Source organism: Urocampus carinirostris, chromosome 7, assembly GCF_059441175.1.
Source record: "Urocampus carinirostris isolate Australia breed hairy pipefish chromosome 7, RoL_Ucar_1.0, whole genome shotgun sequence".
Classification (NCBI taxonomy): Eukaryota; Metazoa; Chordata; class Actinopteri; order Syngnathiformes; family Syngnathidae; genus Urocampus; species Urocampus carinirostris.
Window position 1 is genome coordinate 468,093 of NC_142355.1, and position 26,723 is coordinate 494,815.

General features: G+C 45.4%; 2 protein-coding genes across 11 annotated transcripts; one reads left to right on the forward strand and one right to left on the reverse strand.

Moving 5' to 3' along the window:
- Positions 1-625: 625 nt before the first annotated feature.
- Positions 626-21,469, forward strand: fcsk (fucose kinase). Of its 9 annotated transcripts, none has more exons than XM_088339454.1 (26): positions 626-661; positions 808-981; positions 2,256-2,407; positions 2,560-2,610; positions 2,671-2,796; positions 4,631-4,703; positions 4,785-4,882; positions 4,954-5,034; positions 6,303-6,422; positions 7,618-7,756; positions 7,834-7,940; positions 8,700-8,801; positions 9,093-9,266; positions 9,339-9,412; positions 10,278-10,636; positions 11,126-11,149; positions 11,316-11,396; positions 11,471-11,690; positions 12,915-13,081; positions 14,660-14,884; positions 14,946-15,089; positions 15,938-16,057; positions 16,130-16,317; positions 16,379-16,478; positions 18,422-18,645; positions 18,711-21,469. In XM_088339454.1, the coding sequence occupies exons 2-26, from the start codon at positions 909-911 to the stop codon at positions 18,780-18,782; spliced, it is 3,294 nt and encodes a 1,097-aa protein (XP_088195580.1). In that variant the 5' UTR covers positions 626-661; positions 808-908; the 3' UTR covers positions 18,783-21,469. The 9 variants fall into 9 exon arrangements, with proteins under 9 accessions (XP_088195580.1, XP_088195581.1, XP_088195578.1 ...); XM_088339455.1 differs by having other exon boundaries at positions 629-746; positions 856-981; XM_088339453.1 differs by having other exon boundaries at positions 652-746.
- On the reverse strand, positions 19,707-26,378 carry commd9 (COMM domain containing 9). 2 transcript variants are annotated; one of them, XM_088339462.1, is made up of 6 exons: positions 26,262-26,378; positions 23,574-23,690; positions 21,686-21,825; positions 20,404-20,438; positions 20,229-20,332; positions 19,707-20,135 (listed from the first exon to the last, which is right to left on the reverse strand). In XM_088339462.1, the coding sequence occupies exons 1-6, from the start codon at positions 26,313-26,315 to the stop codon at positions 20,007-20,009; spliced, it is 579 nt and encodes a 192-aa protein (XP_088195588.1). In that variant the 5' UTR covers positions 26,316-26,378; the 3' UTR covers positions 19,707-20,006. The 2 variants fall into 2 exon arrangements, with proteins under 2 accessions (XP_088195588.1, XP_088195589.1); XM_088339463.1 differs by lacking the exon at positions 23,574-23,690 and having other exon boundaries at positions 26,262-26,332.
- Positions 26,379-26,723: the final 345 nt, after the last annotated feature.

Below are 26,723 nucleotides of genomic sequence, written 5' to 3' on the forward strand. Positions count from 1 at the left end.
TTGAGGGATATGACCAAGATAGATGGATGGGTATAGACGTTAAACTTTGCATCAAAACAAATGTATTTTCCCCCCTAAAACGCTTAGAAAATATTTTTGCAGTTTATCCTTTTGTTTTACTAGTCCCACATTTTATAAAAATACACTATTACTGATAGTAACGCAACTCTTTTTATTGAAGGGCCATTTGATATAAAGTGCCTCCTAGCGGTTGAAATAAAGATTTGAATAACGAGCAGAAATCTGAACTATATAAATGTCCTTTTTTTTTTACAGAATACTGAATTTTTCAACCTATTTGGCATGAAGATCAAAGGTGTTAAAGTCACATACTCATGCAAAAATCTCACGGGGAAGAGACCACTGATGGATATAAATAGAACGACACAGACCAAGGGAGAGGGGTAATGAGCAAAACAAGGGAAAAAGAAGTAGAGAGCATAATGGAGGCAAAAGAGTGAGGAAAAAGATGATAAAAGGAGCCTTTGAGAAAATAACATTGGCAAATCCAACCTAAACACGCTACTTAGGTTTTCTGAAGCTTTTTTTTTTAATCTTTCGACACCGCCCGGTGAAGACGTCCCGTGACTAAAAACAAGATCTCTTCTCCCTGTGGTACGGAAACTCAGTCAGTTCAAAAGATTTCCGCACGACAACAAAAGTGAGCGACGGGCGTTCATATTTTACCTCTATTTTTAGTATAGTAGGAAATAACTCATGAAAACCACGATTTAAATTTATAAGAGGTGAGTCGCGATTAGGTTCGGATATTTATTTTGTTTTTATTTGTTTTGTATTATTTTGTAGCCTGCTAGCTAACTCGAATCGTGTTTCCACGTCATGGCGCTGTGAAAGGAAGAACCCGGTTGCGTTTTCGGAACAAATTTGACTTCCGAACCGGGTGGAAGATGTCCACGTTCAGTTGGAGCGTTGTGGTCCTCACCTGCCAGCACAAAGACAGCGTACAAGCATTTCAAAGAGGTACAAACTTGGAAAAAAGGACATTTGTGGCCACCATGGCGGCGTGAATTCCGACTCTTTAGAGACTTGGCTTTTTTGGCTCGGCTCACCTCAAAGAGTCGACTCTTTTGGCTCCCAAATGACTCTTATGATGCTTTCGAGTTAAGACAAGGATACGACTGCAAAAATACTACAAAAATCAAAGTAATACAACTAGTCATACTACAGATATATTACAAAAGAAATACCACTAAAATACAACTGGTAGAACGTTCATCTTGAAATCAAGAGAAGGCGGGTTCGTTTCCCTGCTCCTCCGAGTAATATGTCCTTGGGCAAGACACTGAATCCCTAATGCCCCTATTAACCAGGTAAGCCCCTCCATGGCTATTGCCGGTGTGAGCGTGTGTGTGTGAATAGGTAAGTGTGAAGCACATTGTAAAGCGCCTTGGGAGGTCTTCATGGACTTGAAAAGCGCTATCAAAATGCAGACCATTTACCATTTCCTACAGAAAAAGCGGTGCTAGGAATCAAATGGACTGAACCATTTCAAGGCAGTGGAGTTTTTATGACGCTGCCTTGTTCACGTTCTAATGTTGTTTGACTTTTGAAAATATATTTTAGCCATTGTTGAGAAATAGTTTTTCAAATTCTGTGTTTTGCTTGCCCACCCCCTAAAACGGGCTCGCTTTAATATATACGTGATCCATTATTATTGTTGGGAATTAAATATCAAAAAGTATCGTTTACCAAATTGTTCGAATGAGTTATCTGACCCCATTAACCAAACACAACCTACATTCACACAACAATTGATGCGCGCTCGTTTCTTGAGGGAAAAGATAAACAGGAAAGCCGACATTTCCACACGGGGGCGGATTTCATTTCATTACCTATTTATCTAAGTGTACTCCATCGAAAACAGCCGAATTAGTGTAGTTCGAGTCTCTGGGAAGCCCTCTTCTGAAGTCCTTTAGCTCTCTTCTTAAGATGGTGTGCCGGCTCCTCCCACGAACGTGCCAATGAAGCCCAACGTGGGCTTCACAATCTCAGAGACGAGCGTCCTGATGTCTGTGGTTCCTCAAAACAATGCCTGCCGTCCTCCGTCAGAGTCCTGTTATCAAAATTACCCAGTCAAACTATTCTATATTTGGAACAGCGTGACCTGTCATTGAACTAAAGTCCAGTCCGTGAATATCTTGCATTAAACTCAATGAATGTGACTTGTATTCAATCGTATAAAATCCCTGATTATGTAAAACTATACAGTGGTACTTTTTGACGTTTTGCTCCAGAGTTGGAGGTCCGTCAGCGCGCGGGTTCGATTCCCGCCGGCACGCTTCTGCTGACCGTACCGGACCGAGAAGAACCCCTCGGTAGCGGCGGCGCCACCCTCAACGCCGTCTTGGTGGCCGCCGAGCACCTCAGCGCCCGCGACGGACACACGGTGAGCCGACTCGCGATACGCTTTCGAGAAAAGTTCTGAGGATCTTGACGATCGGAAGCTATAAGCTACTCTAACAAAGAATTAGATGGGGCTTGTCAAACATGAAAGGAAACATGAATGTCGGGACCCTTAACGGAACCCGAATGCCTCAGGTGGTGACGGCCGACGTTTTGGACGACGCCCACATCCTCATCCTCCACACGGTCAGTCCCGCCTTCGCACTTTGACGCCGGCCAATGGTGTGACGACGTGGGCCGTCTTAGGGGCGGGACTTCCCCTGGAGCCCGTGTAGCCGCGCCTTCGCCTGGCTGCCGGTGGAGGACGTCGACCAATCGGTGACGACCCCCTTCTGCGTCCTGGACGCCTTGCTCCGCCTCCTGACCCGACAGGTGAGGGGCCCCGCCTACTGCCGGGCGTCGTAAGCTGCGGCCCGCGGGCCACGCGCGGCCCGGCAGGCTCACTCATCCGGCCTGCCAAACGTAAATGGTCATAATAGAATGACAATTTATAGAATCGTGAAAAAAGTACATAGATAGATGTCTAGATAGATAGATACTTCCAGCAGTATCCTTGTGTTGAAAATAAAATAATAATAAAGTAAAAGGAAGAGAATACATAAATACCCAATGTAACGCGTTGATATAGAGTATATAAATAGTGCTACATAAAATACACACTGTCATAAAAATAGGGTCATATGCAATGTAGGGGTGGGGTTTCATGTGGGCTTTGACTCCCCCGGGTGGAGTTAAAGAGCCTCATGGCATGAGGAAGAAATGAAGTACTACTGATAGAAAGTGTTTTGGGGGCCAACTTTGTCCCTATGTGTGTCTACGACAAAAAATACTCCCAAATGACTCGAAAACTAAATATCAAAATGTTGTGCTCTAAGAGCAGGGCCCTAATACTGTATACCATTTAGCTTTCATTCCGAAAAGAAAATTGTTCTAGAAATAAAAACTACTACAGAAATAACACAACTGAAACAAAAATATACTGATACTAAAAAAATACAAAATAAATCTTACTATATAAATACCACTAAAATACTACTACAGAAATATTAAAATAGAAATTCTACAAAATACAGCTATAGCAATAATACAAAAAATACTCAAGGAATACTACAGAGATACTACCATGGTAATACTACCAGTAAAACAATACTATTGCGGAAATACTTCAAAAAGTAATTCTACAGAAATACTACAAAAATACTATACCAATATTTCCACAATAACTATTATAATAATGAAAGAAAACGAAAAAAAAAAAGATTGGCTCCCAACTCCAAATAGTTGCCCACCGCTGGCCTACCGTCTCCAGCAGGGCTCCTCAAGCTTTTAAGGAGAAAGGGAAACCGAGAGAGGGTAAAAAGAAGAGAAAAAGGAAGAATGAAATAGAGAAAGAGAAAAAAGATATAAAGAAAGAAACAGGGAGGGTATAAAACACAACAATAGAAAAAGAAAGAGGGAAAGAGAGAGAGAGCGAGAGAAAGAAATACTGTCAAGACAGAGCATTAGAAGAAAAAGAGTTAGAGAGAAAGAAAAAGTGCAAGAAACATGGCGGGTAGGAAAGAAAGGAATAGAAAAAGAAAGAGTGAAAGGGAAAGAGAAAATAAGAGAGACAGAGAAAGAGAAAAAGAAAGGGTAAAAAAGAAGAGAAGACAAAAGAGTGAAATAAAGAGAGAGAGAGAGAAATGAAGAGTGAAATAAACACAGAAAGATAGAAAATAGAGTAGGAGGAAAAGAAACAGGGAGGGTAAGAAAGAAAGAAATTCTAAAAGAAAGAGTGAATGAGAGAGTGAAATAGAAAGAGCAAGCAAGAGTGAAATAAAGACAGAGATAGAACAGAAAGAGTAAGAGGGAAAGAGCCAGGGAAGGTAAGAAAGAAAGAAATGCAAAAAGAAAGAGAGAAATAGAAAGAGTGAAATAAAGACAGATAGAGAAATAAGATAAGAAAAAGATAAAAAGAAAGGATAAGAAAGAAAGAAACAAAGAGAGAGAGAAAGAATGAAATAAAGAATGAGAGTGAAAGAAAGGGTGAAAGAGAGAGGGATAAAGCAAGAGAGAGGTAAGAATTGGGGTTAAATGGACTCAGTCCACCACTAAAAAGAAGATCCCAAGGACCCAGCACTGGTGTCTCGTTTCAGGGACGTGTCTGCGGGCACCTCAGCCTTCCGCGGCCCCGGTTGACATATTTGTATCTTGTGCTTCTCTTCAGGTGTGCCCCGGCTCCCCTCCTGGCGTTTGGGTATGCAGCACCGACATGCTTTTCAGCCTCCCGGACAATTTCGGTACATAAGACGCCTTTTAGCGAGCGTGCCGGCTTCACGGCACCGTTCCCGCCTTGCTCAAGGGCGCCTGTGTCTCGGCAGGAATGTCCTGGGAGGGTTTTTCCGGCGTCCGGGCTTTGGCGCTCCCCGGCGACCTCTCCTTCGCAGCCAATCACGGCGTCTACTCGAGGGGGCCGAAGGTGAGGCGGAGCCGACGGCCCGACGGACAGCTCCGCCATCTTGAACACTCGCGGTGCGTTTGTGGTTCCAGGGCGCCGTCCGAGATATCATTTACAAGGGAACGCCGGAGCAGATCCGGGAAGTCGCCGGGCCGGACGGCAGAGTGGCCCTGGTGAGCCCGACCGCGACTCTAACGGAACAAAACCTGAAAGGAGGACGACGCAGGAAGCATTTCAATTCTCTATCATGCCGGCACAGTAACCCGACCTATCTGAACAAAAACAGAAAAGCAAAAGTTTAGACACTCAGGCTAACGGAACAAAACCCGAAACATTCTAATTCTATAGATTGCACGCACGTTAACTAGACCGATCTGAACAAAACATGTAAGGAGGTCAACCACAATGGAACAAAACCTGAAACAAAAACAACACAAGAAACATTCTCATTCAATATAATGCATGCCATCTACCTCAATCTGAATAAACGAGAATAAGCACAGGATATGTGACGAGATGAACTCTAACAGAACAAAACTTGAAATGAGGACGACACCAGAAACGTTCCCACAAGTGGACAAAACAACAGTGAGGGTGCCATGATATATCATGCGGCATTCTAACGACATCTAACGGAACAAAACGTGAAAAGAGACAACACGGGATATTTTAGGACACTCGTAGAACAAAACCCGAAAGAAAGATTCCCACACCTCATCGGAAAACCGTGTGTGATATTAAACCGAATGCAGGCACATTTAAGTAAAAGGGGTCCCGGTTCAAGACCGGGGGGAAACCCGTATTGGCCCGGAGAGGGCTGTCCTTGCCCAAGACACACCACAGGAAATAGTTACCCTACCACCCGGGATCCGACCAACCAACAGGAACTAGATCAAGCAGAACGAAACATGTAATAAGACAATACGAGATGTTTCAGAAGACTCATTGAACAAAACCTGAAAGGAAGACGACACAAGAAACACGCTAACTCTATAATTCGCACGCCCGCCGATTCGATCTAAATAAACAAAACCTGAAAGTAAGACCGCACGGATGGTTCAAGACTGGGGAAAAACGCGTCCTTGCCCAAGACACACCACAGGAAGTGGTTCCCCTACCGTCCGGGATCCAACCAACCAATAGGAACTAGATCAAACGGAACAAAACATGAAATAAGACAATACGGATGTTTTAGGACTCTAATTGAACAAAATCTGTAAGGAAGACGACACAAGAAACACGCTAACTCTGTATTATGCAGGTCCACCGGCTCAATCTAAAGAAACAAAACGTGAAAGTAAGACCGCACGGACCGTTAGTACGCTAACTCAAACCGAACCGAAAGTGAAAAAGACGTCGTAATTCTATATCACTCGGGCACCCTGACGAGACGTAGCGGAACAAAACATGAATGTTTGTTGCTGCGGTTTTGTGCACGCAGGTGTCGGGTCCGGTTTTCTTCAGTCGCCCCGTTAGCGAAAAGCTTTTGCGGGCGCACGTGACGCCGCCATTGGACGGTTGCACCTACTTGGGATTGGACTCCGGAGCCCCGCCCCTCCAGGTGGGTCTCCACGGCAACCTATCCCCATTTTTCGTATCGTCCTCTCCTGTTCTTCTCTTCTTATTTTGAAATCAACAATTGGTTTCTTCCGGCTGTATGTTGTACATCTTGTACGTTTCTTGTTGTTGTACGTCATCTCCTGTTCTCCTTGCAAGTTCAAAAACCATTTGTCTTTCTTTTCTTATTTTTAGTGTCTACGAAACTAGAACCCTAACAATTGGCCCTGCGAGCCAAATGACAATTTGAGGGTTTTTGTAAAGTCCTCTCCGGTTCTTCTTGCGAGCCTCAAATTCATTGATGTCATCTTTGTTTCTTCAAGCGTGATGTTGTACTTTTTGAGGGTTTTGGACAGTCCTCTCCAGTTCTCCTTGCCGACCTAAAATTCATTGACGTCATCTTTGTTTCTTCAAGCCTGATGTTCTTTTTGAGGGTTTTGTAAAGTCCTCTCCAGTTCTCCTTGCAAGCCTAAAATTCATTGATGTCATATTTGTTTCTTCGAGCCTGATGTTTTGGACAGTTCTCTCCTGCTCATGTTGAAAGCTCTAAATTCCTTGATTTCTTCTCTTTTTATTTGGAGTGTCTGTATAGCTATAAATATTAATATTTGCTACTTGAGCTCGATGTTTTGGAAAGTCCTCCCCTGTTCTCATTGTAAGTTCATAATTTATTGAGGTTTTCTGTCTCGTTTGGAGTGTCTCTTAAACTATTAACTATTGGTCTTTCAAACTGGATATTGTTCACCTTGGGTTTTTTGTACAGTCCTCTCTTGTTTTCCTTGCAAGTTCAGAATTTTATTGATGTTTTCTGTCTCTTTTCATATGGGGTGTCTGTTAAACTAATAATCTTATTTCGATTTGGATATTGTTCACCTTGTTTTTTTTTTTGGTACAGTCCTCTCTTGTTTTCCCTTCAAGTTCATAATTCATTGATGTTTTCTGTCTCTTTTCATTTGGAGTGTCTGTTGAACTAATCATAATCTTTTCAGCTGGTTATTGTTCACCTTGGGTTTTTTTGGTACAGTCCTCTCCTGTTCTCATTGCAAGTTCCTATTTATTGAGGTTTTCTGTCTCTATTTATTTGGAGTCTCTGTTATAGTATTGGTCTGGATATTTTGCATCTTGATTTTTTTTTGGTACAGTCCTCTCCTGTTTTCCTTGCAAACTCAAAATCCATTCTATTAACTCGGTCTGTGCAGCTGTCTTTGTTCCTGGACATCCTGAAGTGTTTGTGCCAGGACCAAACGGAGGAGCAATTTGTGGGCGGGGCACCGGCGCCATTGCGGCGAGGACGGGAGGCGCTGTGGCAAATCCTGAGGGGGACGGCGTTCACTGTGGGTGAGTGTCCGCGCCGTCCCCCCCCCTTCTCACTCCTCCTTGAAACGTCCTTCAAACGTCCTTCAAAACGTCCACAGCGTACGTCCCCGAAGGACGCTACGACTACATGAGCCTGTCCGGGGAGCAGCACGTCCTCCGCCTGACCCGTGACCACGCCCAGCGACACGCCCACTCCCACATCCAGGTAAACTTTGGGGGCGTGGCCACCAGGTAATAAGTCCGGTCTTTATTTTTTCTTCCATTTTTTTTTCCTTTTTCTGTTTTTCTTTCTAACATTCTTTTTTGTTTTACTTTTTAAAATTTTCTTCACTTTTTCTCTTCTCTCTTTTTCCCTTTTCCTTTTTTTCTTACTTTTTCCTTTTTTCTTGTTCTACTTTTTCATGGTTTTCTTCTTTTCCCTTTTTTTCTTTCTTTTTGTCCTTTTCCCCTCTTTTATTTTATCCCCTTTTAATTTTTTTCTTCTTTTCCCTCATTTCCTTTCTGTTTTATTTTTACCTTCTTTTTTATGAAATGAAATGATCTTCATTTCTCTAGCGCTTTTCAAGTCAATGACTTCCCAAAGCGCTTTACATTGTGCTTCACATTTCCCAATAGCGGCCGTGATCTGTGCAGCCATGTAAGGCGCTAACCTGCATATTGGGGGTATTGGGGGTTCAGTGTCTTACCCAAGGACACTTCGGCATGTAACTCGGACAAGCCGGGATTCGAACTGGAATCCCTTAATCCTAAAACGATCGCTCTACCTCCTGAGCTACTGCCGCCCCTTTTCTCTTCTGTTCTTTCTTCCTTTGATTTCTTTTTGCATTTTATTTCTTTCCTGTTTCCTTTCTTTTTTTTCTCGTTTGTATTATTTTTCTTTCCTTTTGTTTCTTTTTATCTTTTTTCTCGTTGGTCAAACATCACACACTGTCCCTTTAACGAAGGTGATGCGACGTGCTTGCAGGTGGCCAATGAGGTGAACGACAATGGGTGCGTCATCAACAGCGTTCTGGAGGGAAATGTCACCGTGGCTGGCGGTGCCGTGGTGCAACACTGCCACCTGCAGGTCAGGAGTTTATCCAATTCTCCCTTGGCACATATAATAATGATAATAATAATAATTGACTTGTATTGTCATTCTTTGTAACAATGCACACAGAACGAAATGTCGATACACCTGACCCGTACAGTTAAACTGTAGCGAGCCGATGCCAAAATAAAAGAGTAAATGGACAAGATAATACATATCAAAATACATCAAGAAATCCATAAAAAAAATTAATAGATGCACGAGAAAGTACATGCTAAAATACACAACAAAATACATGAGCAAATATACAATATAATTTGCCTCGAGGGTCCCCTGCGCGTCCCCCGAGGGTGCTTGCTGTCGGGCCTGGAGGCGGACGTCTCGGCCCGAGCGGGACCTTGGCTCCTCCGGGACCATCTGGTCCTTCAGGGACATCGGGTCCGACTGGGGGACCACAAGCTGCGGCTCTACACGGCCGTGGGGGCCCTGGACCACCTGGAGGTATAGCGCCACCCGCCTTCCCGCTTTCGCACGGCGTTGTCTTTTTCCCCGTCTCCGACGTTTCGTCCTTAGCTGTGCTGCGAGGACGAAGGTGCGTCCGTCTTCAATGATTCTTGGGAGGTCTTCTTTAGCCGCACTGGCATACGGTAAGAAGAACAGGAGAAGACTCTACCCAAAGCTTCAAGATTTACAACACCTAATTCAGAATAGGTTTACAGTTGAGTAGACACTCAATAAATCTACAATTGGAACTTGCAAGGAGAACAGCAGAAAACTGTACTAAAAGCCTCAAGATGTACAACACCTAATTCAAAGGACAAATGATTCGGTTTAAAGTTGAGTAGACACTCAATCTACGATTGGAACTTGCAAGGAGAACAGGAGAAGACTGTTCAAAAACCTTCAAGATTTACGAGATCCAACTCGAAGGACCAACTTTTAAGTTTGTAGTTAAGTAAACACAAGACATTAGGAACTTGTAAGGAAAAGGGGAGAAGACTGTACTAAAAGCCTCAAGATGTACATTACATTTCGGTCTCGTAGGACGAATTGTTAAGTTTCAAGAGATGCTTAAAATAAGAATACTAACGCAAATTAGGTCGCAGGGTTGAAATCAGTCTGGAAGGGCCGATCGTTTAGGTTTATGGTTACAACAGAGACTCAAAATAAGAAGAGAGTTTTTCAGATTGCAAGGAGAACAGGAGAGGACTGTACAAAAAGCCTCTAGAGACACAATATTTGGCTCTAAGGACCAATTGTTAGGTTCAGAGTTCAACAGTCACTCAAAATAAGAATGAATTTGGAACTTGCAAGGAGAACAGGAAGGACTGTACAAACCTAATACCGACACAACTTAACTCGCCGGTTGAAATCCGTCTCGGGAGATCGACTGATTTGGTTTTTAGTAAAACAGAAATTCAAAATAAGAAGGGAAAGCATCGATAGATTTCGAGCTTGCAAGGAGAACAGGAGAGGACCGTACAAAATCGTTGATCCGTTTCTCCCCGTCAGGCCCGAGGAGCTGTGGTCGTTCGGAGAACGTCGCTCCCTGCTGGAAGCCCGCCTCTTTCCCGCCCTGCAACCGGGAGGGAGGGAGTCGTCGGGAGAGTCCGGGGGCGTGGCCTGGCTGCTGGGCGGTGCCGGCTGCCTGCGGCGTTGGCGGCGGGCGTGGCGCCTTTCCCTGAAGGAAGTGCTGTCCGTCACCTGCCAGGAGGCGGAGCTTCGATGGCGGGAACATTTGCTTCACCTGGCGGGACGGAGGCGGAGCTTCCATGTTCTCACCCGGGGGGCCGACCGATGCCTCCTGCCGGTCTTTAGGGCGGCCGTGGAGGCCGACCAGCAGGGGGCGCTGCTGCAAGTACTCGACGACAGTGAGTTGGAGAAAGAAATATCTACCACTGGAAACCTAAAGAAATGTCACCGATGCGCTTCACCTCATATATTTATGCATTTTGTCGTGTATTTTGTCACCCGACAAGCTAAAATTCAAACGAGGGGGCGGCTCCGACTGGCCGAGCTTTTCACCTATTGGCTGATCAGCGTATCGTGCGTGAGGATCGTCCAATGGCTGAAAAGCTCAGCCAGTCGGAGCCGCCCCCTCGTTTGAATTTAAGATATTCGGGTGACAAAATACCCGATCGAATAAATGACAGACGACAAATACACGACAAAATAAACGACAACATAAATGACAAATACATACGCGACAAAATATGACTAAACCACAAAATAAATGAAAGAAGACAAAATACTTGACAAAATATACGACAAAATACACAACATAAAATGTCATATGTTGATGTCATATACTGTATTTACGTATTTTTATTTTCATTTATTTCTTTGGCATATTTTTGTAGTTCTTTCTACAGGATTTGATTTTGGTAAGTTGAGTTTTAGTAACAAACCAAAAGATGAGCTTAGCGGCGTCACAGTCTCCGGGGGCCGCCATTTTTAGCTACCGGAGCGAAGAAGAGGCGGTCGCTGTCAAAATGGCCGCCGCCCGAGAGGCTTCACTTCCTGCGAAGCTTACGACGTATCGCTTGTCAGTCGCAGCAGGAGGCGGAGCCGAGGAGACGGGGGCGGAGCCAACGGACACCACATCGTCGGTCGACGACGGCGACGCCCCCGGTGAGTCCTAGCCAATCGCTAAACGGCGTTCGGACCGTTCCGAATACGGTCCGTGTGTGTGTTATCGGGGACAGGAGGGGCGGAGTCTGGAGCCCGGCTGGGCGTGTCCGCTCGCAGCCTATCGTGCGTCGCCGACGTGTTGACCTGCTGGGCGGAGTCGATGGGCGGGGGCGGGCTGAGGAGCGGGCCGGCGGCCAATCGCAACTGGAGTCCGGCGTACGCCATGTTGGATCGAGGAGAACTGAAGGCGGGCGTGGCCGCGCTGGCCGAGCTGCGATCCGATTGGCTCAGCAGGTTAGCGTATGCTCAGTGAACAGCAAATCCTGTAGTGTTTTTTTTTGAAGTATTTCCATTGTAGTATTTGAAGAGTATTTCCCTAGTATTTTTGCAGTATTTCCGTAGTAGTAGTCTTGTAATACTACTGCAGTTGTATTTTTCTAGTATATCGGTCTTAATATTTCTGTCGTAATATTTTTGTAGCATTTGTCCTAATATTTCTGTAGTAGTATTGTTCTATTGTGGTATTACTGTAGTAAGTATTTTTGTAGTATTTCTTTAGTATTTTGTAACATCACTGGAGTTGTGTTTTTGTAGTGTTTCTGCAGTAGCATTTTTTATTTATTGTATTGCTTTAAGAGCATTTTTGTAGTATTTCAATAGTATTGTTTTTTCTTTTTCCAAAATAAAAGCCAAATGATAACTATTTTTGATTTTTAGTTATCTATTGATTTTGCAATATTTTTGTAGTAATTGTATGGTAGTAGTTTTGTTGTAGACACACAGAAGGACAAGTTTGTACCAAAAATGTATTTACTATTATTCATATCGTCAATATAGTTTGCCCACCTCTGTCTTAAGTTGTCCGTCGGTTAGCTTAGCATTAAGCTAGCTTAGATTCCACATTCAGATTGAACTTTCTTTCTCTTTGAGTCCCGGAGCAGGGGTTTCAAATTCATCTTTGCCCAAAGGCCACATGGTAGACAAATGCTAGATGCATTTATACAGTTCGGTAACCAGCCACTGAGGACTTCTAGAACGCTTTACAATGTACTTCACACTTGAGCTATTCATACTCACACTCAACACTGATAGCAAAATCTGCCATGCAAAGCGCCAACCTGCATATCGGGGGCATTAGGGTTTCAGTGTCTTGCCCGAGGACACTTCCTCGTTTAATTTAGAGGAGCTGGGAATTGAACCTGCGACCTCTTTGGTCCTAAAACAACCACTGAGCTACTGCTTGAACTATTGGGTATGAAAAGGTAGATTTTTATTTTTTTTTACAAAAACGAGTTGTCAGTGAGATGTAGCTTTCGACGGGTACTCTCTTCTAACCTGCGGGCTGATTTTTGGCAGCATATACTAACGTCTCAAATCTAATTTTCGGAAGATTGGTGGGGATTAGACCTTAGCGGTCAATGATATTGCTTGATCGTTCAACGGCCGTTCCCCGCCCCTGCACCCAAAGTCGACGTTGTCTACATATTAATCCCGGATTGTGTTTGTCGCCCCCCGCAGGCCGGACTTGCTGGTGCGGGCGGCGCGCCACTACGAAGGCGCGGCCCAGGTGCTTCTGCGCCGAGCCGTGACGCAATCGCAGAAGTTCGTCTCGGTGGGACAGGAACAACTCCCGCCTCTCGGCCAATGGCAGCGCGTCGAGTGTCCCGCCAGGATCGACCTTGCCGGTGAGCAACCTTCCCTCTCGAGAAACGCTATCCCTGCGCGTAAAAATCAGGGTTCCGATATCAAAAACGAATCCCCTCGCAAATTCGGCCCGAACGACGGCGCGTGCCGGCAAAAACAACGCTGCGGCGTTTTAAGCGAGGTCTTTTGAAGTCAATGTCAGCACGAGATCGAGAAAAACTAAAGCAGTCGTGCACGCGAGCTCCAGTTGTTGCGAGAGAGAGAAGAGCAAACAAGAATGAGAGAAAGGGCGAGAAAAGAGCAAGCAAGATCGAGAGAGAGAGAAAAGAGCAAACAAGAACGAGAGAGAGAAGAGCAAACAAGAATGAGAGAGAGAGCGAGAGAGAGAGAAAAGAGCAAACTAGAACCAGAGAGAGAGAGAAGAGCAAACAAGAACGAGAGAGAAAAGAGTAAACAAGAACGAGAGAGGGGGGAGGGAGAGAGAGAGAGAGTTATAATTCCCCTCTTTCCGAATGAATCATTTTTGGATGTTTTCCGGCACCGTGTTTTTGTTGACCTTAAATAACACAATTGAATGAAATCATCCCATTTTAATCATTTGGACTGCAAGTACAAAAATCAGAGAATAAAAGAAAAAGGTCAACAAAAAAAAAGTAAAAAAGCTTGGATAAAAAGAAACAAAAATATCAAAGACATATCAAAAACAGGGTTTTTGGGGGTTTCTTTGGTTACGTTCCAATCTTTTGCAAATATATCAAGTCAATGGTGCGGACTAAGAAGAGTGATGAAACGTGTTTCTGTATCGTGCATCCCACTTTAGAAATCCTCCAAAATCGCACAAAAGATTCTTTTTCAAATTGTTAGAAATTGAATTATGAAAATGTGTAGCGTTGACCAAATTGTTGGAATGACTTATCTGACTCCGTTCACCAAACACCACCTTACATTCACTTAACAATGCGCGCTCCTTTCTTGATGGAAAAATGAACAAGAGACCGGCATTTCTGGGGGCAGATTTCATTTCTTAAAAAATTTAGCTAAGTGAACTCCATCGAATATATGGCCGAATGAGCCAAATTAGTGTCGCTCGAGTCTCCGTCAAAACTCCTTTCTCGATCTTCTGCCTTTTTTCCTCTGCCCACGTTTTTTCCGCAAGCTAGTGTGCCGGCTCCTCCCATGGGCGTGCCAGGAAAAACCCCACGTGGGGTCCACCCCCTCGCCTCGATGTTTGGAGAAACTCAAAACAGGAGAGCGTTTCTACGTCATCAGGGCCTTGTTCTCCAAACATCGCCTGCCGTCCCCCTCGTCAGAGTCCTGTTATCAAAATTCCCCAGTCAAAATATTCTGCATTTGGAGCAGCGTGACCTGTCATTGAACTACAGCCCAGTCAGTGAATATCTTGCATTCAACTCAATAAATGTAACTTGTATTTAATCGTATAGAATCCTTTAAAGTAAAACGTATAAAATCCTTTGACGTCAATGTCGTCGGCAAATCGTTGGCGGGCCGTACACGCTTTCCCAATCGTACACGAATCCTTCAAACGGGAAGGGATCGTTGAGCGCCGGCGTCGGGTTCGATGCCGCGAAAAGGCGCTAAAAGACGGTCTGGGTCGACAGGCGGCTGGAGCGACACGCCCCCTCTGGCCTTCGAGCGCGGCGGCTGCGTGACCAACGTGGCGGTCAAGGTGGACGGCCGGCGACCCATCGGCGCTCGGGCGCGACGCGTCCCGGAACCTCACCTCCTATTGGTCAGCGGCGGCGGGCCGGACGCGGGTCCCGTCGCCGAGACGCGGTGCCTGACCACGCGGGACCTGGAGGACTACTGCCACCCCAACGCGCCAGGTAGCGACCTTCTCCGACGCGCGATCGGGCACTACTCTCCCTCTATGTCGCGTTGGTGCAGGTGCGCTACTGAAGGCGGTGTGCGTGTGCGCGGGCGTGGTCACGCTCGGCCACCGGGAGCCGCTAGAGAGCCAGCTGAGGGAGCGCTGGGGCGGCGGAATCGAGCTCCACGGTTGGTCGGCGCTGCCCACCGGCTCCGGACTCGGTGAGGCTCGGCTCCGTCCGCCGCTCGCCCTCGCCTTTCTCCATTTCGCTCTATCATGAAATGTTACGGCGGTTCGAAGGCCCCTCTTTAAATCCGTTGGCCGATGAAACTGATTTTTCTCTTTCTTTCTCGTTTTGGTTCTCTTGTTTACACTTTTTTTTTCTCTCTCCCTCTATCTCTCTGTTTCTTTCTCTCTTTTTTCTTTCTATTTGTCTCTGTATTTCTGTCCTTTTCTCTTCTCCCTTCGCTTTCTTTGCAGCTTTCCTTTCTATCTTTCTCTCTCTTGCCCTCTCTCTATTTGTCTTTTATTTTTCTTGCGCTCGAATTGTTTTTGGTCTCTTTCTGCCTTCTCTCTCTTTCTCATTATCTTTGCTTCTCTTGCACCTTCTCTCTTTCTCTCTGTCTCTCTCTTTCTTATTTTGGTTCTCTTGTTTTCACTTTTTTTCTCTCTCTATCTCACTTTGTCTCTCTTTCTTTTTTCTTTCTATTTGGCACTGTATTTCTGTCTCTTTCTCTTGTCCTTTTATCTCTCCTTTCTCTTCCTTTGTTTCGCTCTTTCTTTGCAGCTTTGCTTTCTATCTTTCTCTGTCTCTCGCCCTCTATTTGTCTCTCTTCCTTTCTATATTTCTTGCGCTCGAATGGTTTCTTTGTCTCTCTCTGCCTTCTCTCTCTTTCTCGTTCTCTGTTTCTCTTGCTTCTTCTTCTCTCTCTTCCTCTCATTTGTTCTTTTCCTTTCTCTCTCTTTCTCTTTAATCTACTAGTCCGGCCCCCGTGAGTTTCTTTCTACCATTTGTTTCCCCTCATCTCCGCATTATCCCTTTTTGACGCCGACGTCCGCCCTGGCCCAGGCACCAGCAGCATCCTGGCGGGGGCGCTATTGGCGGCGGTCTACGCCGCCACGGGGCGGTCCTATACCAAAGAAGCGCTGATCCACGCCGTGCTGCACCTGGAGCAAATCCTCACCACAGGTCGGTCTCGGCTCAGGTCGCCCCTTTTCCGTCCCCCGACGCCCGGTCCCACCCGGTTTCTCTTGCGGTCAGGGGGCGGTTGGCAGGACCAGGTGGGCGGTCTGGAGGGCGGACTGAAGGCGGGGCGGTCCCGAGCGCGCCTGCCGCTCCGAGTGCAGGTCGAACGCCTGGCCCCGCCCCCCGGCTTCCTGGAGGATCTAGAGAGCCGCCTCCTTTTGGTCTACACCGGCAAGACCCGACTGGCTCGCAATCTGCTCCAGGTGAGGCCAAACCAGCGCACCCTTTAGCTTTAGCGCGTAGGTGACGTTAGCTTTGACGCAGGACGTGGTGCGCAGCTGGTACGCCCGCCTGCCCGCCATGGTGGACAACGCCCGCCGGCTGGTGGACAACGGCGAAGACTGTGCCAAAGCTTGTCGGGACGGTGAGGTGCCGCCCCTTGATCGCGCGTATGCTGTGTTAGGAATGAAGTATCAAAATGTAGCGTTGACCAAATTGTTGGAATGAGTTATCTGACTCCATCAACCAAACACGACCTACATTCCCCCAACAATGCGCGCTTGTTTCTTGATGGAAAAGATGAACAAGGATAGCCGACATTTTCACACTGGAGCAAAATTGAATTTCATTAGCAATTTAACTGAGTTTACTCCATCGAAAATGGCCGGATTAGTGTCGTTGGACTCTCTGGGAAACCCTCTCTTCAAATCCTCTCGGCCCACGTCTTCCCGCAAGATGGTGTGCCGGCTCCTCCCATGGGTGTGCCAATGAAGCCCCGACGTGAGCTCCAGCACCTTGCCGCGATGTCTGGAAAACTCAAAACAGCGGAGAGCGTTTCTCAAACAATGCCTGCCGTCCTCCGTCATCAGGGTCTTTCTGCGTCGTCGGATGTGCTGACTATCTTATCAGCCTCACGTCCCGTTCCACCATTCCTGTAAACAATATTTTCTACCAGGGTGCCCTGAACTTTCACTGCTCATTGAACTTAAGCCTACTTGGTGAAAATCTTCATTGCACTCAATAAATGTAACTTGTATTCAACCGTATAAAATCCTTTATAGTCAAATGTATAAAAGCCTTCAGCCGCTAACGGCGATGTGGGAGCTAGCATGACGTAGCGAAGGTCCCACAGCAAAGCACAAAGGTGCTGATGTGTGCCATCTTCATAGAAATTGTATTTCCCTGCTCTCTGAATTACCCAAAAGAAGATCTCAAGACAAATAAACCAGAGGTGGGCAAACATTTTGAGTCGTAGGTCACATTAGGTTAAAAAGAATGGATGTTGCACGACCATATCGTCCAGAGCTTTGATGAACTCATCGACCCCCAGGGCCACCGAGGGGCTTTTTGACCATCTTGGTGTCTTCGACTACAGAAATATGAGCTACAACAGCTATGTTTCCTTTAGGAAAGACGTTTTGGTGGGATGAATGTCTTTGAAGTATTTTGGGTGGAGGTCAGCAGCGCCCCATTTCTACAACGCAGTGTTCGATAAAAACACAGGAAATATATTGAAAGTATTTTTAGATCTCCAAAAAGAGATGAAATACAAAACAATGTAACAATAGATGTAAAATCAACAACATGAAATCCTCAAAAGGAATGAGGAATGAGTTAGATGACCTCGTTATTGAAAACTATTCCCAACAACGTTTACTATTGTTGGGAATCAAACTATCAAAATGTAGCGCTTACCAAATTGTTTGAACTTGTTATCTGATTCCATTAACCAAACATAAGCTACATTCACCCAACAATTGATGCGCACTTGTTTCTTGATGGAAAAGAAGAACAAGAAAGCCCACAATTTCACACGGGGCGGATTTCATTTCATTATCTATTTAACTAAGTGTACTTCATTGAAAATGGCAGAATTAGTGACGCTGGAGTCTCTATGAAGCCTTTTTCTGAAGTCCTTTAGCTCTCTCCTTATTGGCCCACGTCTCCCTGCAAGATGGTGTGCCGGCTCCTCCCATGGGCGTGCCAAGGAAGCCCAAGGTGGGCTCCGCCACCTCGCCGCGATGTCTGGAAACCTCAAAACAACACCGAGCGTTTCTACGTCATCGGGGCCTTGTTCTCAAAACATCGCCTGCCGTCCTCCGTCAGAGTCCTGTTATCAAAATTCCCTGGTCAAAATATTCTGCATTTGGAACAGCCTGCCCTGTCATTGAACTACAGCCCAGTCCGTGAATATCTTGCATTCAACTCAATAAATGTAACTTGTATTCAATCGTATACAATCCTTCATAGTCAAATGTATCAAATCCCTCACTATGAACTACTATTAGAAAGCCTGCCGGGCTGCATGTAATTTGCCGTTTTCCTTATTTTTTTGAAATTTGCGCCGTTTTCCTTCCACCCCCCCAGGTTGCCTGGTGTCGTTGGGCCGTTGCCTGGATCGCTCGTGGCGGCACAAGAAGCGGATGGCGCCGGGCTGCGAGCCGGCCTCGGTCGGCCTGATGATGGCGGCGCTGAGGCCGCTGGTCCTGGGGCAGAGCCTGGCGGGCGCCGGGGGAGGCGGCTTCCTCTGCTTGATCACCCGACAAGCCCACCAGAAGGACGCCGTGGCGGCCGTCCTGGCCCGCGTGCCGGTAAGTCGCGCCGTGGTTACCGTGGTGGCTGTCGTCGTGGTGACCGGCCTCCGTCTTCCGTGCAGGGCTTGGGGGACTTCGCCGTCCACGGCGTGCAAGTGGACTCGGACGGCCTACGGGTCCTTCCGCCCCTTTGAGGGCTTTCGTCCCGGAGTCGCGTGGCGTTTGCGGACCGAGGAGCTCCGTGAAAGACCGCATCCGGCTCTCCGCCGAACCGTAGCCGGCCGACGCGTCCTCGGCGAACAAAAGCCGGATCCCTTCGAGATAGTGATGTTCGTGAACGTGCCGGCTCTAAGGCCGGCTCTTTGATGTGAACGACGGGAGCCGGCTCCTTAGCAATCGTAGGAGCGGCTATCGGAGAATAATTGTCGCAAAACGCTGGTGAAAAAGAGACACGAGTGTCACACTTTCATCAAACGGAAGCACGTGGGCAAATTTGGACCTTCGTTGCTTCCTCAAGCTTTCATGAGAAGTGATATAAAGATCCTTGAAAGTTCACACAGAGTTGACAGTTTTCCAGGGAGCCAGGTCTGGAAAAAGGGCTGAAATTCCCATCCGCATTTACTTTTTACATCCGTCGTCTTTTCGGAATCGAAATGTAAATTTGCTTCTACTTAATTTAGTTTTATGCTAATCTAATTCGTTCGTTGACAGTTGTTATGACCATCTGGTTGATATATTGACCATTTTTACAGAAATCGGGTTCATTTATTGACAGCTTTTATGTCAATCCAAATTTTTTGGAGTTTTTATGGCAATCCAGTTTTTACAGTGATCAAATTAATTGATTGATGTTTTATCGACGATTGTGTTCATTTCATGGGACTTGTCATGGCAATCTAGATCTTTTATTGACAGTTTTTAAGGTGATACCGTTGATTTGTTTTTATGACGATCCGATTCATTTATTGACAGTTTTATGGCCATCCAATTCAGTCGTTGACAGTTGTTATGACCTTCTCGTTGATATATTGACCATTTTTACAGAAATCGGGTTCCTTTATTGACAGTTTTTATGTCAATCCAAATTATTTTTTTCAGTTTTTCTGGCAATCACACAGTTTTTACAGTGATCAAATTAATTGATTGATGTTTGATCGACGATTGTGTTCATTTCATGGTAGTTGGCATGGCGATCTAGATCAGTGACAGTTTTTATGGCGATACTGTTGATTCATTTACAGTTTTTATGCTGATCTGGATTGTTTGTTGACAGTTTTTATGGCGATCCGGTTCATTCATTGAAATGAATTGTCTTTGTTGTTCATCATTGCCATCTATAAAAGTTGGGAAAGATTGTATGCAATGAGATTGGACGCGGCACTCCGGGGTAAACGCGACAGCTGTCGTGGCGATGGGGTTCATCTCCCGGCGACCAGCCCCAGTTGGTCCCGGATGCGTCCCAGTCCGTCCAGCACGGTGTCCAGGCTCTCCCGGCTCAGCTCCACGGTCGTCACGGAAACGGAATCCCCACGCCCGGCGTCCCGCGTCTGTCGATGGACACGGGCGGCCGTTAACCGAAGGTCGGAGACTCGGGTGCGCCCGGAGGCGCGCCCGGCGTCCCAGAGGCGCGTCCGACCTACCTGGATGCCGACGATACAGGCGGGCACGCACATCCCCCCCAGCGCGTCCGAGCTGCTGACCACGTCCACTCGCCAGTCCACCGCCTCCAACTGGGGAAGGCTCGCTAGAAAAGCAGCAAAAACGCCATCGGTCTGAAATCGGCTCCAGATATTTTGCAAAAAGCTGCGGACTCACTCTGACTCTGCAAAGCCTGCGTTTTCCAAGCTTCCCTGAAAGCGGCACAAAAGCAAAATTGAGGCGTCGAAGTGAGCGAGACTTAAAACGTCGGTGTACGGAATTACGATCACTTTTATCGGCGTTGCTTCGACAAAATATACAATATAAAAATAATATAAAGTATTCATCTCTCATGAAAAGTATTCACATTGAACAGGGTTCCTACACCTTTTTTCATGGCCATATTAAAGCACTTTTCAAGCACTCTCAAGGTACTTATAAAAAAAAAAACGAAATAAAAGAACTCTAAATAGGGCGGCACAGGAGCAGAGGTGAGCGCATCTGTGGTACAGTTCTGCAGTCATGGGGTCGAATCCGACTAAAGGCCTTCCTGTGTGGAGTTTGCATGTTCTCCTCGTGCTTGCGTGGGTTTCCTTCGGGCACTCCGGTTTCCTCCCACATTCCAAAAACATGCGTGTCAGGTTCATTGGCCGGTCCAAATTGTCCCCAGGTGTGCTAGTGTGTCCCTGTGTGCCATTCGATTGGCTGTCAAGCAGTTGAGGGTGTCCCCTGCCAACTGCTCGAGGACAGCTGAGATGGGCTCCGGCACCCCCGCGACCCTACTGAGGATAAGCGGCGCAGAAATGTAAAGAGTTCATTTTTTTTATAGCACTAACGAGTTCATGTTTTTATTTTATTGTTTAGCATGTTCAGGGATTTTGTGTTGTTGGTCGACTTTAAATCTGCTCAGTGTGTAAAAAGCTGTAAAAAAAATGTAAACTTCTTTTGTAGATTTTGGAATATTTGAATTGATCTTTCGTGTGTTTTTCATGGAGCACGTGCAAAAACATATTCAATAGCTAACTACTAAATCATTTGGTGTATAATGTTTATTATTATTGATGATAAATTTATAATGAAACAAATGGATATCTGAGAAGCCGTTTGGGAGCCAAAAAAGAAAGCTCTTCTCAGTGTGCCGAGTAAAAAGAGTCTGTTTTCTAAAAAGAGCTGTCCCTTTGGGTGCGAGCAGTAGGGAGTGGTGACGCGTCACATTAAAACGGCATCATGACAAGCCACCAAAGGAAGTGTGTCAGCGTCATTTTCTAGTTTTTAAAAAGAATTCTTCATTGATTTCATGTCTTTCGAGTCAGACTGCCAAGAAACATGGCAACGGCCACCATTACAACACACAAAACACACTATTAAAATGCAAGCGTTTTCAAGGATTTCAAGCCCCCGTACGAACCCACAATGTACAGATAGGCCCTCTCCTACCCGTCGGGAGGCCTTCACCTACCTGTTGTCCGTCAGGATCTTGGCCAGCAGGTTCTTGAGGCTGGCGTGGAAGTCGTCGGGGAAAAGCTGCAGGACGTCCTGGGCCGAGTTCAGCTCGTGGAAGACGATGTGGGCCCGCAGCGCCTTCAGCGAGCCAAAGGCCTGCGACCAGGACGAGAAAAGCACCTGAAAGGTCGGCCTCGTCCTCAGCTCGCTTCTTTTATCTTAAATGGGTCGAGTCCGACTCAAATCTTTGACGTCGAGCCAAAAATGGCATTTTTCCGCCGTCCTCAACACATATGATCCTTTTTCAAGCACTTTCAATGCCAGTTTTCCCATTTTTCCAGTACCTTCAAAAGGAAGAAAGCCAGCGCCGATCCTAAGAACAATTTTTTTGTTGTTGTTGAGTTTGATGACTAAAATGAGGTCGCTATCTTGCTGCTAGGGCGGCCGGATTTTGTAAAAAACCCCAAATGTGTGAATTGCAATTCCCATTTGAAAAGAAAAGTGCGTTTTCTGCGCTTGTTTTGTTTTTGTCCGACATAGCGACACGCAAAGCTATCTCGAGGTGATGTTATTACCGACCGAGAGTATACCACTGTAACAAAATGTCAACTATAGATCTACAGATAAAAACCGAATGGCAGTTGAATAAAGGGTCTTTATCGTCGTTATTTGAAATTGGATGGCTATTCTGCTCAGTGTAAGTAAGCGATTTAGACAGCGGCTGGCTAGCGACACGATAGCGTCGGGTAAGCTCAACTTCTGCAAGGTCTCCGTGATGACTAAAATACAAGGTTCGCGAATGTAGCCGTTTTCAAAGAGGAACAGCTCCAAGTCATCCGTTTCGCGAGCAATGGATCCGGCGTTGGTGATGCGCTATGTTCTGCAGCGGTGGCTTAAGCGTTGTTAGCCTAGCTGTTAGCTTTTCCGTGCGACGCCGCCTCGGTCGATTCTGCCAGTCTGCCTCAACGATGCACGCGCAGCTTGGCAACATCGCACAGTGTTGGGAAATAATGGACTTCGAGAAGAAAAAGAAAAGAACTGTATGTATAAGAAGCAGTTACAACTGGTTGAAGATAAAAAAAAACATCTCCTTTTTATAATACAGGCCCATATAGGTTCATGCGGGCCGAAGACTTTGAGAAAAAGCCTGCTAGAGACCAGTGTCAATCAAATGTTTAGAGGCTAACAGCCACATTGGGAATCATTTTTTAAAGGGGGGGGGGGGTTCAAGCGAAACGAACAGATTACAACAAGGAATGTCCAATGACGCAAAAATACTTTTAGGCGATTTTTTTTTTCATCCGTCAACATTTACGTGTGTTTTGGAGTAAACATCTCACACGGTTGGATTCTAGACTCTCGCAGATGTAAGGAGGCCACAGTTGGGTACTCTCATCGAACGTCATGGCCGCAAGACGACGACTTTGATGAGCATGAATGACTTAAATCTGTTCGGTGCGTAAAAAGCTAAAATTGTTCTGTATTTTACAAGGAAAAAACGATTTTGTACATACGTAAGCCGCACCCGTCTATAAACCGCACGTGCCCACATTGAAACGCGAGATATTTACAAAGAAAGAGTTTTAACGATATACGGTACCTTAACAAATAGGTGTCGGTGTCACGGTCACGATAAAAAGTCATCCGACATATCACCCCTGCCCCACGACTTGAGAAGCACTGCCCTAAGGCAACGCTAGACAATACTAAAGTTAACATCGATGTGCCTACGTGAGACGCGATCATCATAACTGCTTAAAATCGGATCACGTGTGCAAGAGTGCTTGTAGGGAGTAAGGCGCCAAAGCAAAGAACATCATCGCAACCTAGCGGGTCAGCCGGAGTCTTCTCATTTCCCGGAGGAATAATCCGAGACGGGCAAAACGAAGAAGAAAACGGTGTACCTGTGCAGCCTGGGCTTCAGAAACGGAGAGCGCGGCGGCAGCGTTTTGAATTTGAGCGGGACTCGGACTTTCACGGCTCTGCGCGCAAATGTCCTTGACAAAATCTTTGCCGGGGGCCTGAAAATGCAAACAGATTTGTCATTTTTAGTCGTATTCCGCCACTGAGAAAACATTCTTTTGCAACAATGGCAGGAGGCAAGAAAGAAATGAAATAGGAGCACCTTAAAAATGTCTCCGATTGAGATCCGTTTTCAAAACGTGTACACTAGAGAGAGGGTGTCAACGGAGTGGACGTGTCCCTACTAATATTGAGGAATGCTTTTGTTCCCCCTGAAGGATTTTTGTTGAATGCAGTGGGGATTTTTCACAGGGAAGGCTTGGGGTCAGTGTGGCCTAGACAAGAATGATGTCTACAGAAAAACAAGAACGGGGACAAGGGCTGACGCTGGAAAAGGAGACAAGTGTTCCGATAAGCTTTGTTGGCGTGAGTCCTTTAGACACGGCGGCGCCTTTCAGCGAGGAGGTGGCGACGAGGTGGAGGCTACGCGAGGAGTCTGCCACGTGGGGAGTTCCTGGCTCGCACATGGGTTAGGGTTAGGGTGAAAAAGACAGAAGAGAGACAAGAGACGGGAGGCTCGGCGAAGACTAATTCGACAATAATTTGGCTAAATTCGATGGAACTGAATTAGCTAAATACTTTAAGAAAATAAATCTGCCCCTGTGTGAAAATGCCTGTCTCTTGTGAATATTTTTCCCTAAAATTAAGAAAGGAGCATGCATTGTTAGGAGAATGAAGTTTGTGTTTGGTTCATGGAGTCATTTGAACGATTTGGTAAACGCTACATTTGCAATACAGTTTTTTCCCTAACACCCCCAATGTTCAGGGTCTGTACACCTTTTTCATGGCCTAGCCCTTTTCTATAACTTTCAAATCCAATTTTTGAAATTTCTCCAGTAGCATTAAAAAAAAGAAATGCAGTGTGAATCCTAGATATTGCAGAGCCATAAATATATCTGAGACTCATAGATGCCGCTGGTTTTGCATTTATCAAGACATATGATTTATAGATCTTGAGTCAAGATAATTGTGAATCTTGAAGGATTTCATACAAGTTACATTCATTGAACGCAGAGAAGATTTTCACAGAGAAGGCCTAAGTTCAATGACAGGTCACGCCGTTCCAAATGCGAATGTTTTGTTTAGTTCTGTTGATAACAGGAAGGCCAGACGCAGGACGCCAGGCACCGATTTGATAATCGCTCGGGGTCCAGACACGTGGGGGCTTTTCCTGGCCCGCCCGTGGGAGGAGCCGGCACACGAGCCGGGGGAAAAAGGCGTGCGCCGGGAGAACTTTGAGAAGATCGAGGGAGAACGAGAGAGAAAGGCTCGACGAAGACTCGATCGACACTAATTCGATGATGTTCACTTAGTTAAATACTTTAAGAAATGAAACCTGTCCCCGTGTGGAAATGCCGGTCTCGTGTTCATTTTTCCATCAAGAAACGAGCATGCATTGTTAGGTGAATGAAAGTTATGTTTGGTTAATGGAATCAGATAACTCATTCGAACAATTTGGTAAACGGTACATTTTTAATGTATTAATTTCTAACGATCTGAACAATATAGGAATACATTTTGGGGAGACAAATTTCTCCCCCATATAGACATGAGGTAGATACAACTACAGTACTTTCGTTTTTAATCAATGTGCACAATTGATGGTAATCCTCGCAGTGATACACATTTGATGGTGTCCTGTTGAGGTGTAGCGTGCCCCCGTCCTCCTGGGCGCGACCCGCAGGGGGCGATGACGCCTACAAACTAATGCCGGCTGAAGTTAAACGAGATGGAAGAAGAAATGCAACGGTAAAACAAACAAAAGGCTTTCAATAGTACAACGCACAAGTAAGGAAAAGAAAAGGTACAAACAAAAGGCTTCTGATATCACTTAACACACTGGGCCTGCATCGTTGTGAAACGAGGCAACGATTTCAAGCACTTCTTTCAAAATCCATGCACTTTTCAACCATTTCAAATACAACATTCAAATGTTAGCATTTCAAAACTATGCCCTGTTGTATACATATTTTTGATAAATACGCGAAAGAAGATGATGATGTCCCCGAATAAATAAAAGCCACACACGCAAACAAAGCAATTCACATCGAGTCCTTCTTTTTAACAAAACGAAAGGAACTTCTTGCAATGTCCTATCTTAATTCCTTTTTGGACTGCTGCAAGATGATCATTCTCACCTAGGTCAGTCTCTTGAACATATTTCGACTATCCTGACAGTCATTTACCTTATATCCTCTTTAAAGTCTTCATTATGCGTTTACCCTGGAGTGCCATGTCTAATCTCGTTGCATAGTTTCACAACGTGGCCATCTAGGACAATAACAACAATTCAATTCCGACGCACCATTTTGCTATTATTACGTTGCACTTACAATTAACGCCAGTCTCCAAATACTATCTTGCAAATATTATTTTTCTCTTTTAAGTTTTTATGACGCGTTTATCTGGAGTGCCATGTCTAATCTCGTCGGAAACTACGCTTACTGCGTAATTAGCAAAGACAAGAACGACAGTTCCAATTATACAAGATGACAAATACAACGAAAAACGTCAAATAATAAATACAACTGGAATATGTAACGTTTAAAGAGAAAATTTGAGGAAAAAACCTTAAGAAGAACTTGCAAGTTGTCAAACTGTTCGCTGGACACCGAGGCGGCCATGTTGGCAGTCACGTGACAGCTTCGGATTTGCCTTTTTAGATTTTTATACTTTATTTTTTAAATCAAATATGGAATCGTCACGAACCAAATGTGTCGCCAAAGGAAAAAGACAATATCAAATATCCATTTTCAAGGAACGATAAACAATGTGCAGAATTACGTAGAAACGTTGTAGATATGTGCAAGATTGCACCCTGCAGGTCACAATTTGTATTACATAGATAGATAGATACCTGATTCATCCGCTTTGGGAAATTCACATTTCCAGCAGCATCCCTGAGCTGAGAACAGTACAATAATAAAGCCAAAAGAATACAATATACAAATACCCAGTGTGACGTGCAAATGCCCACTGTAGCGTGTTATATAGAGTAACTAAATAGTGCTACACAGAATACATATTGCAGT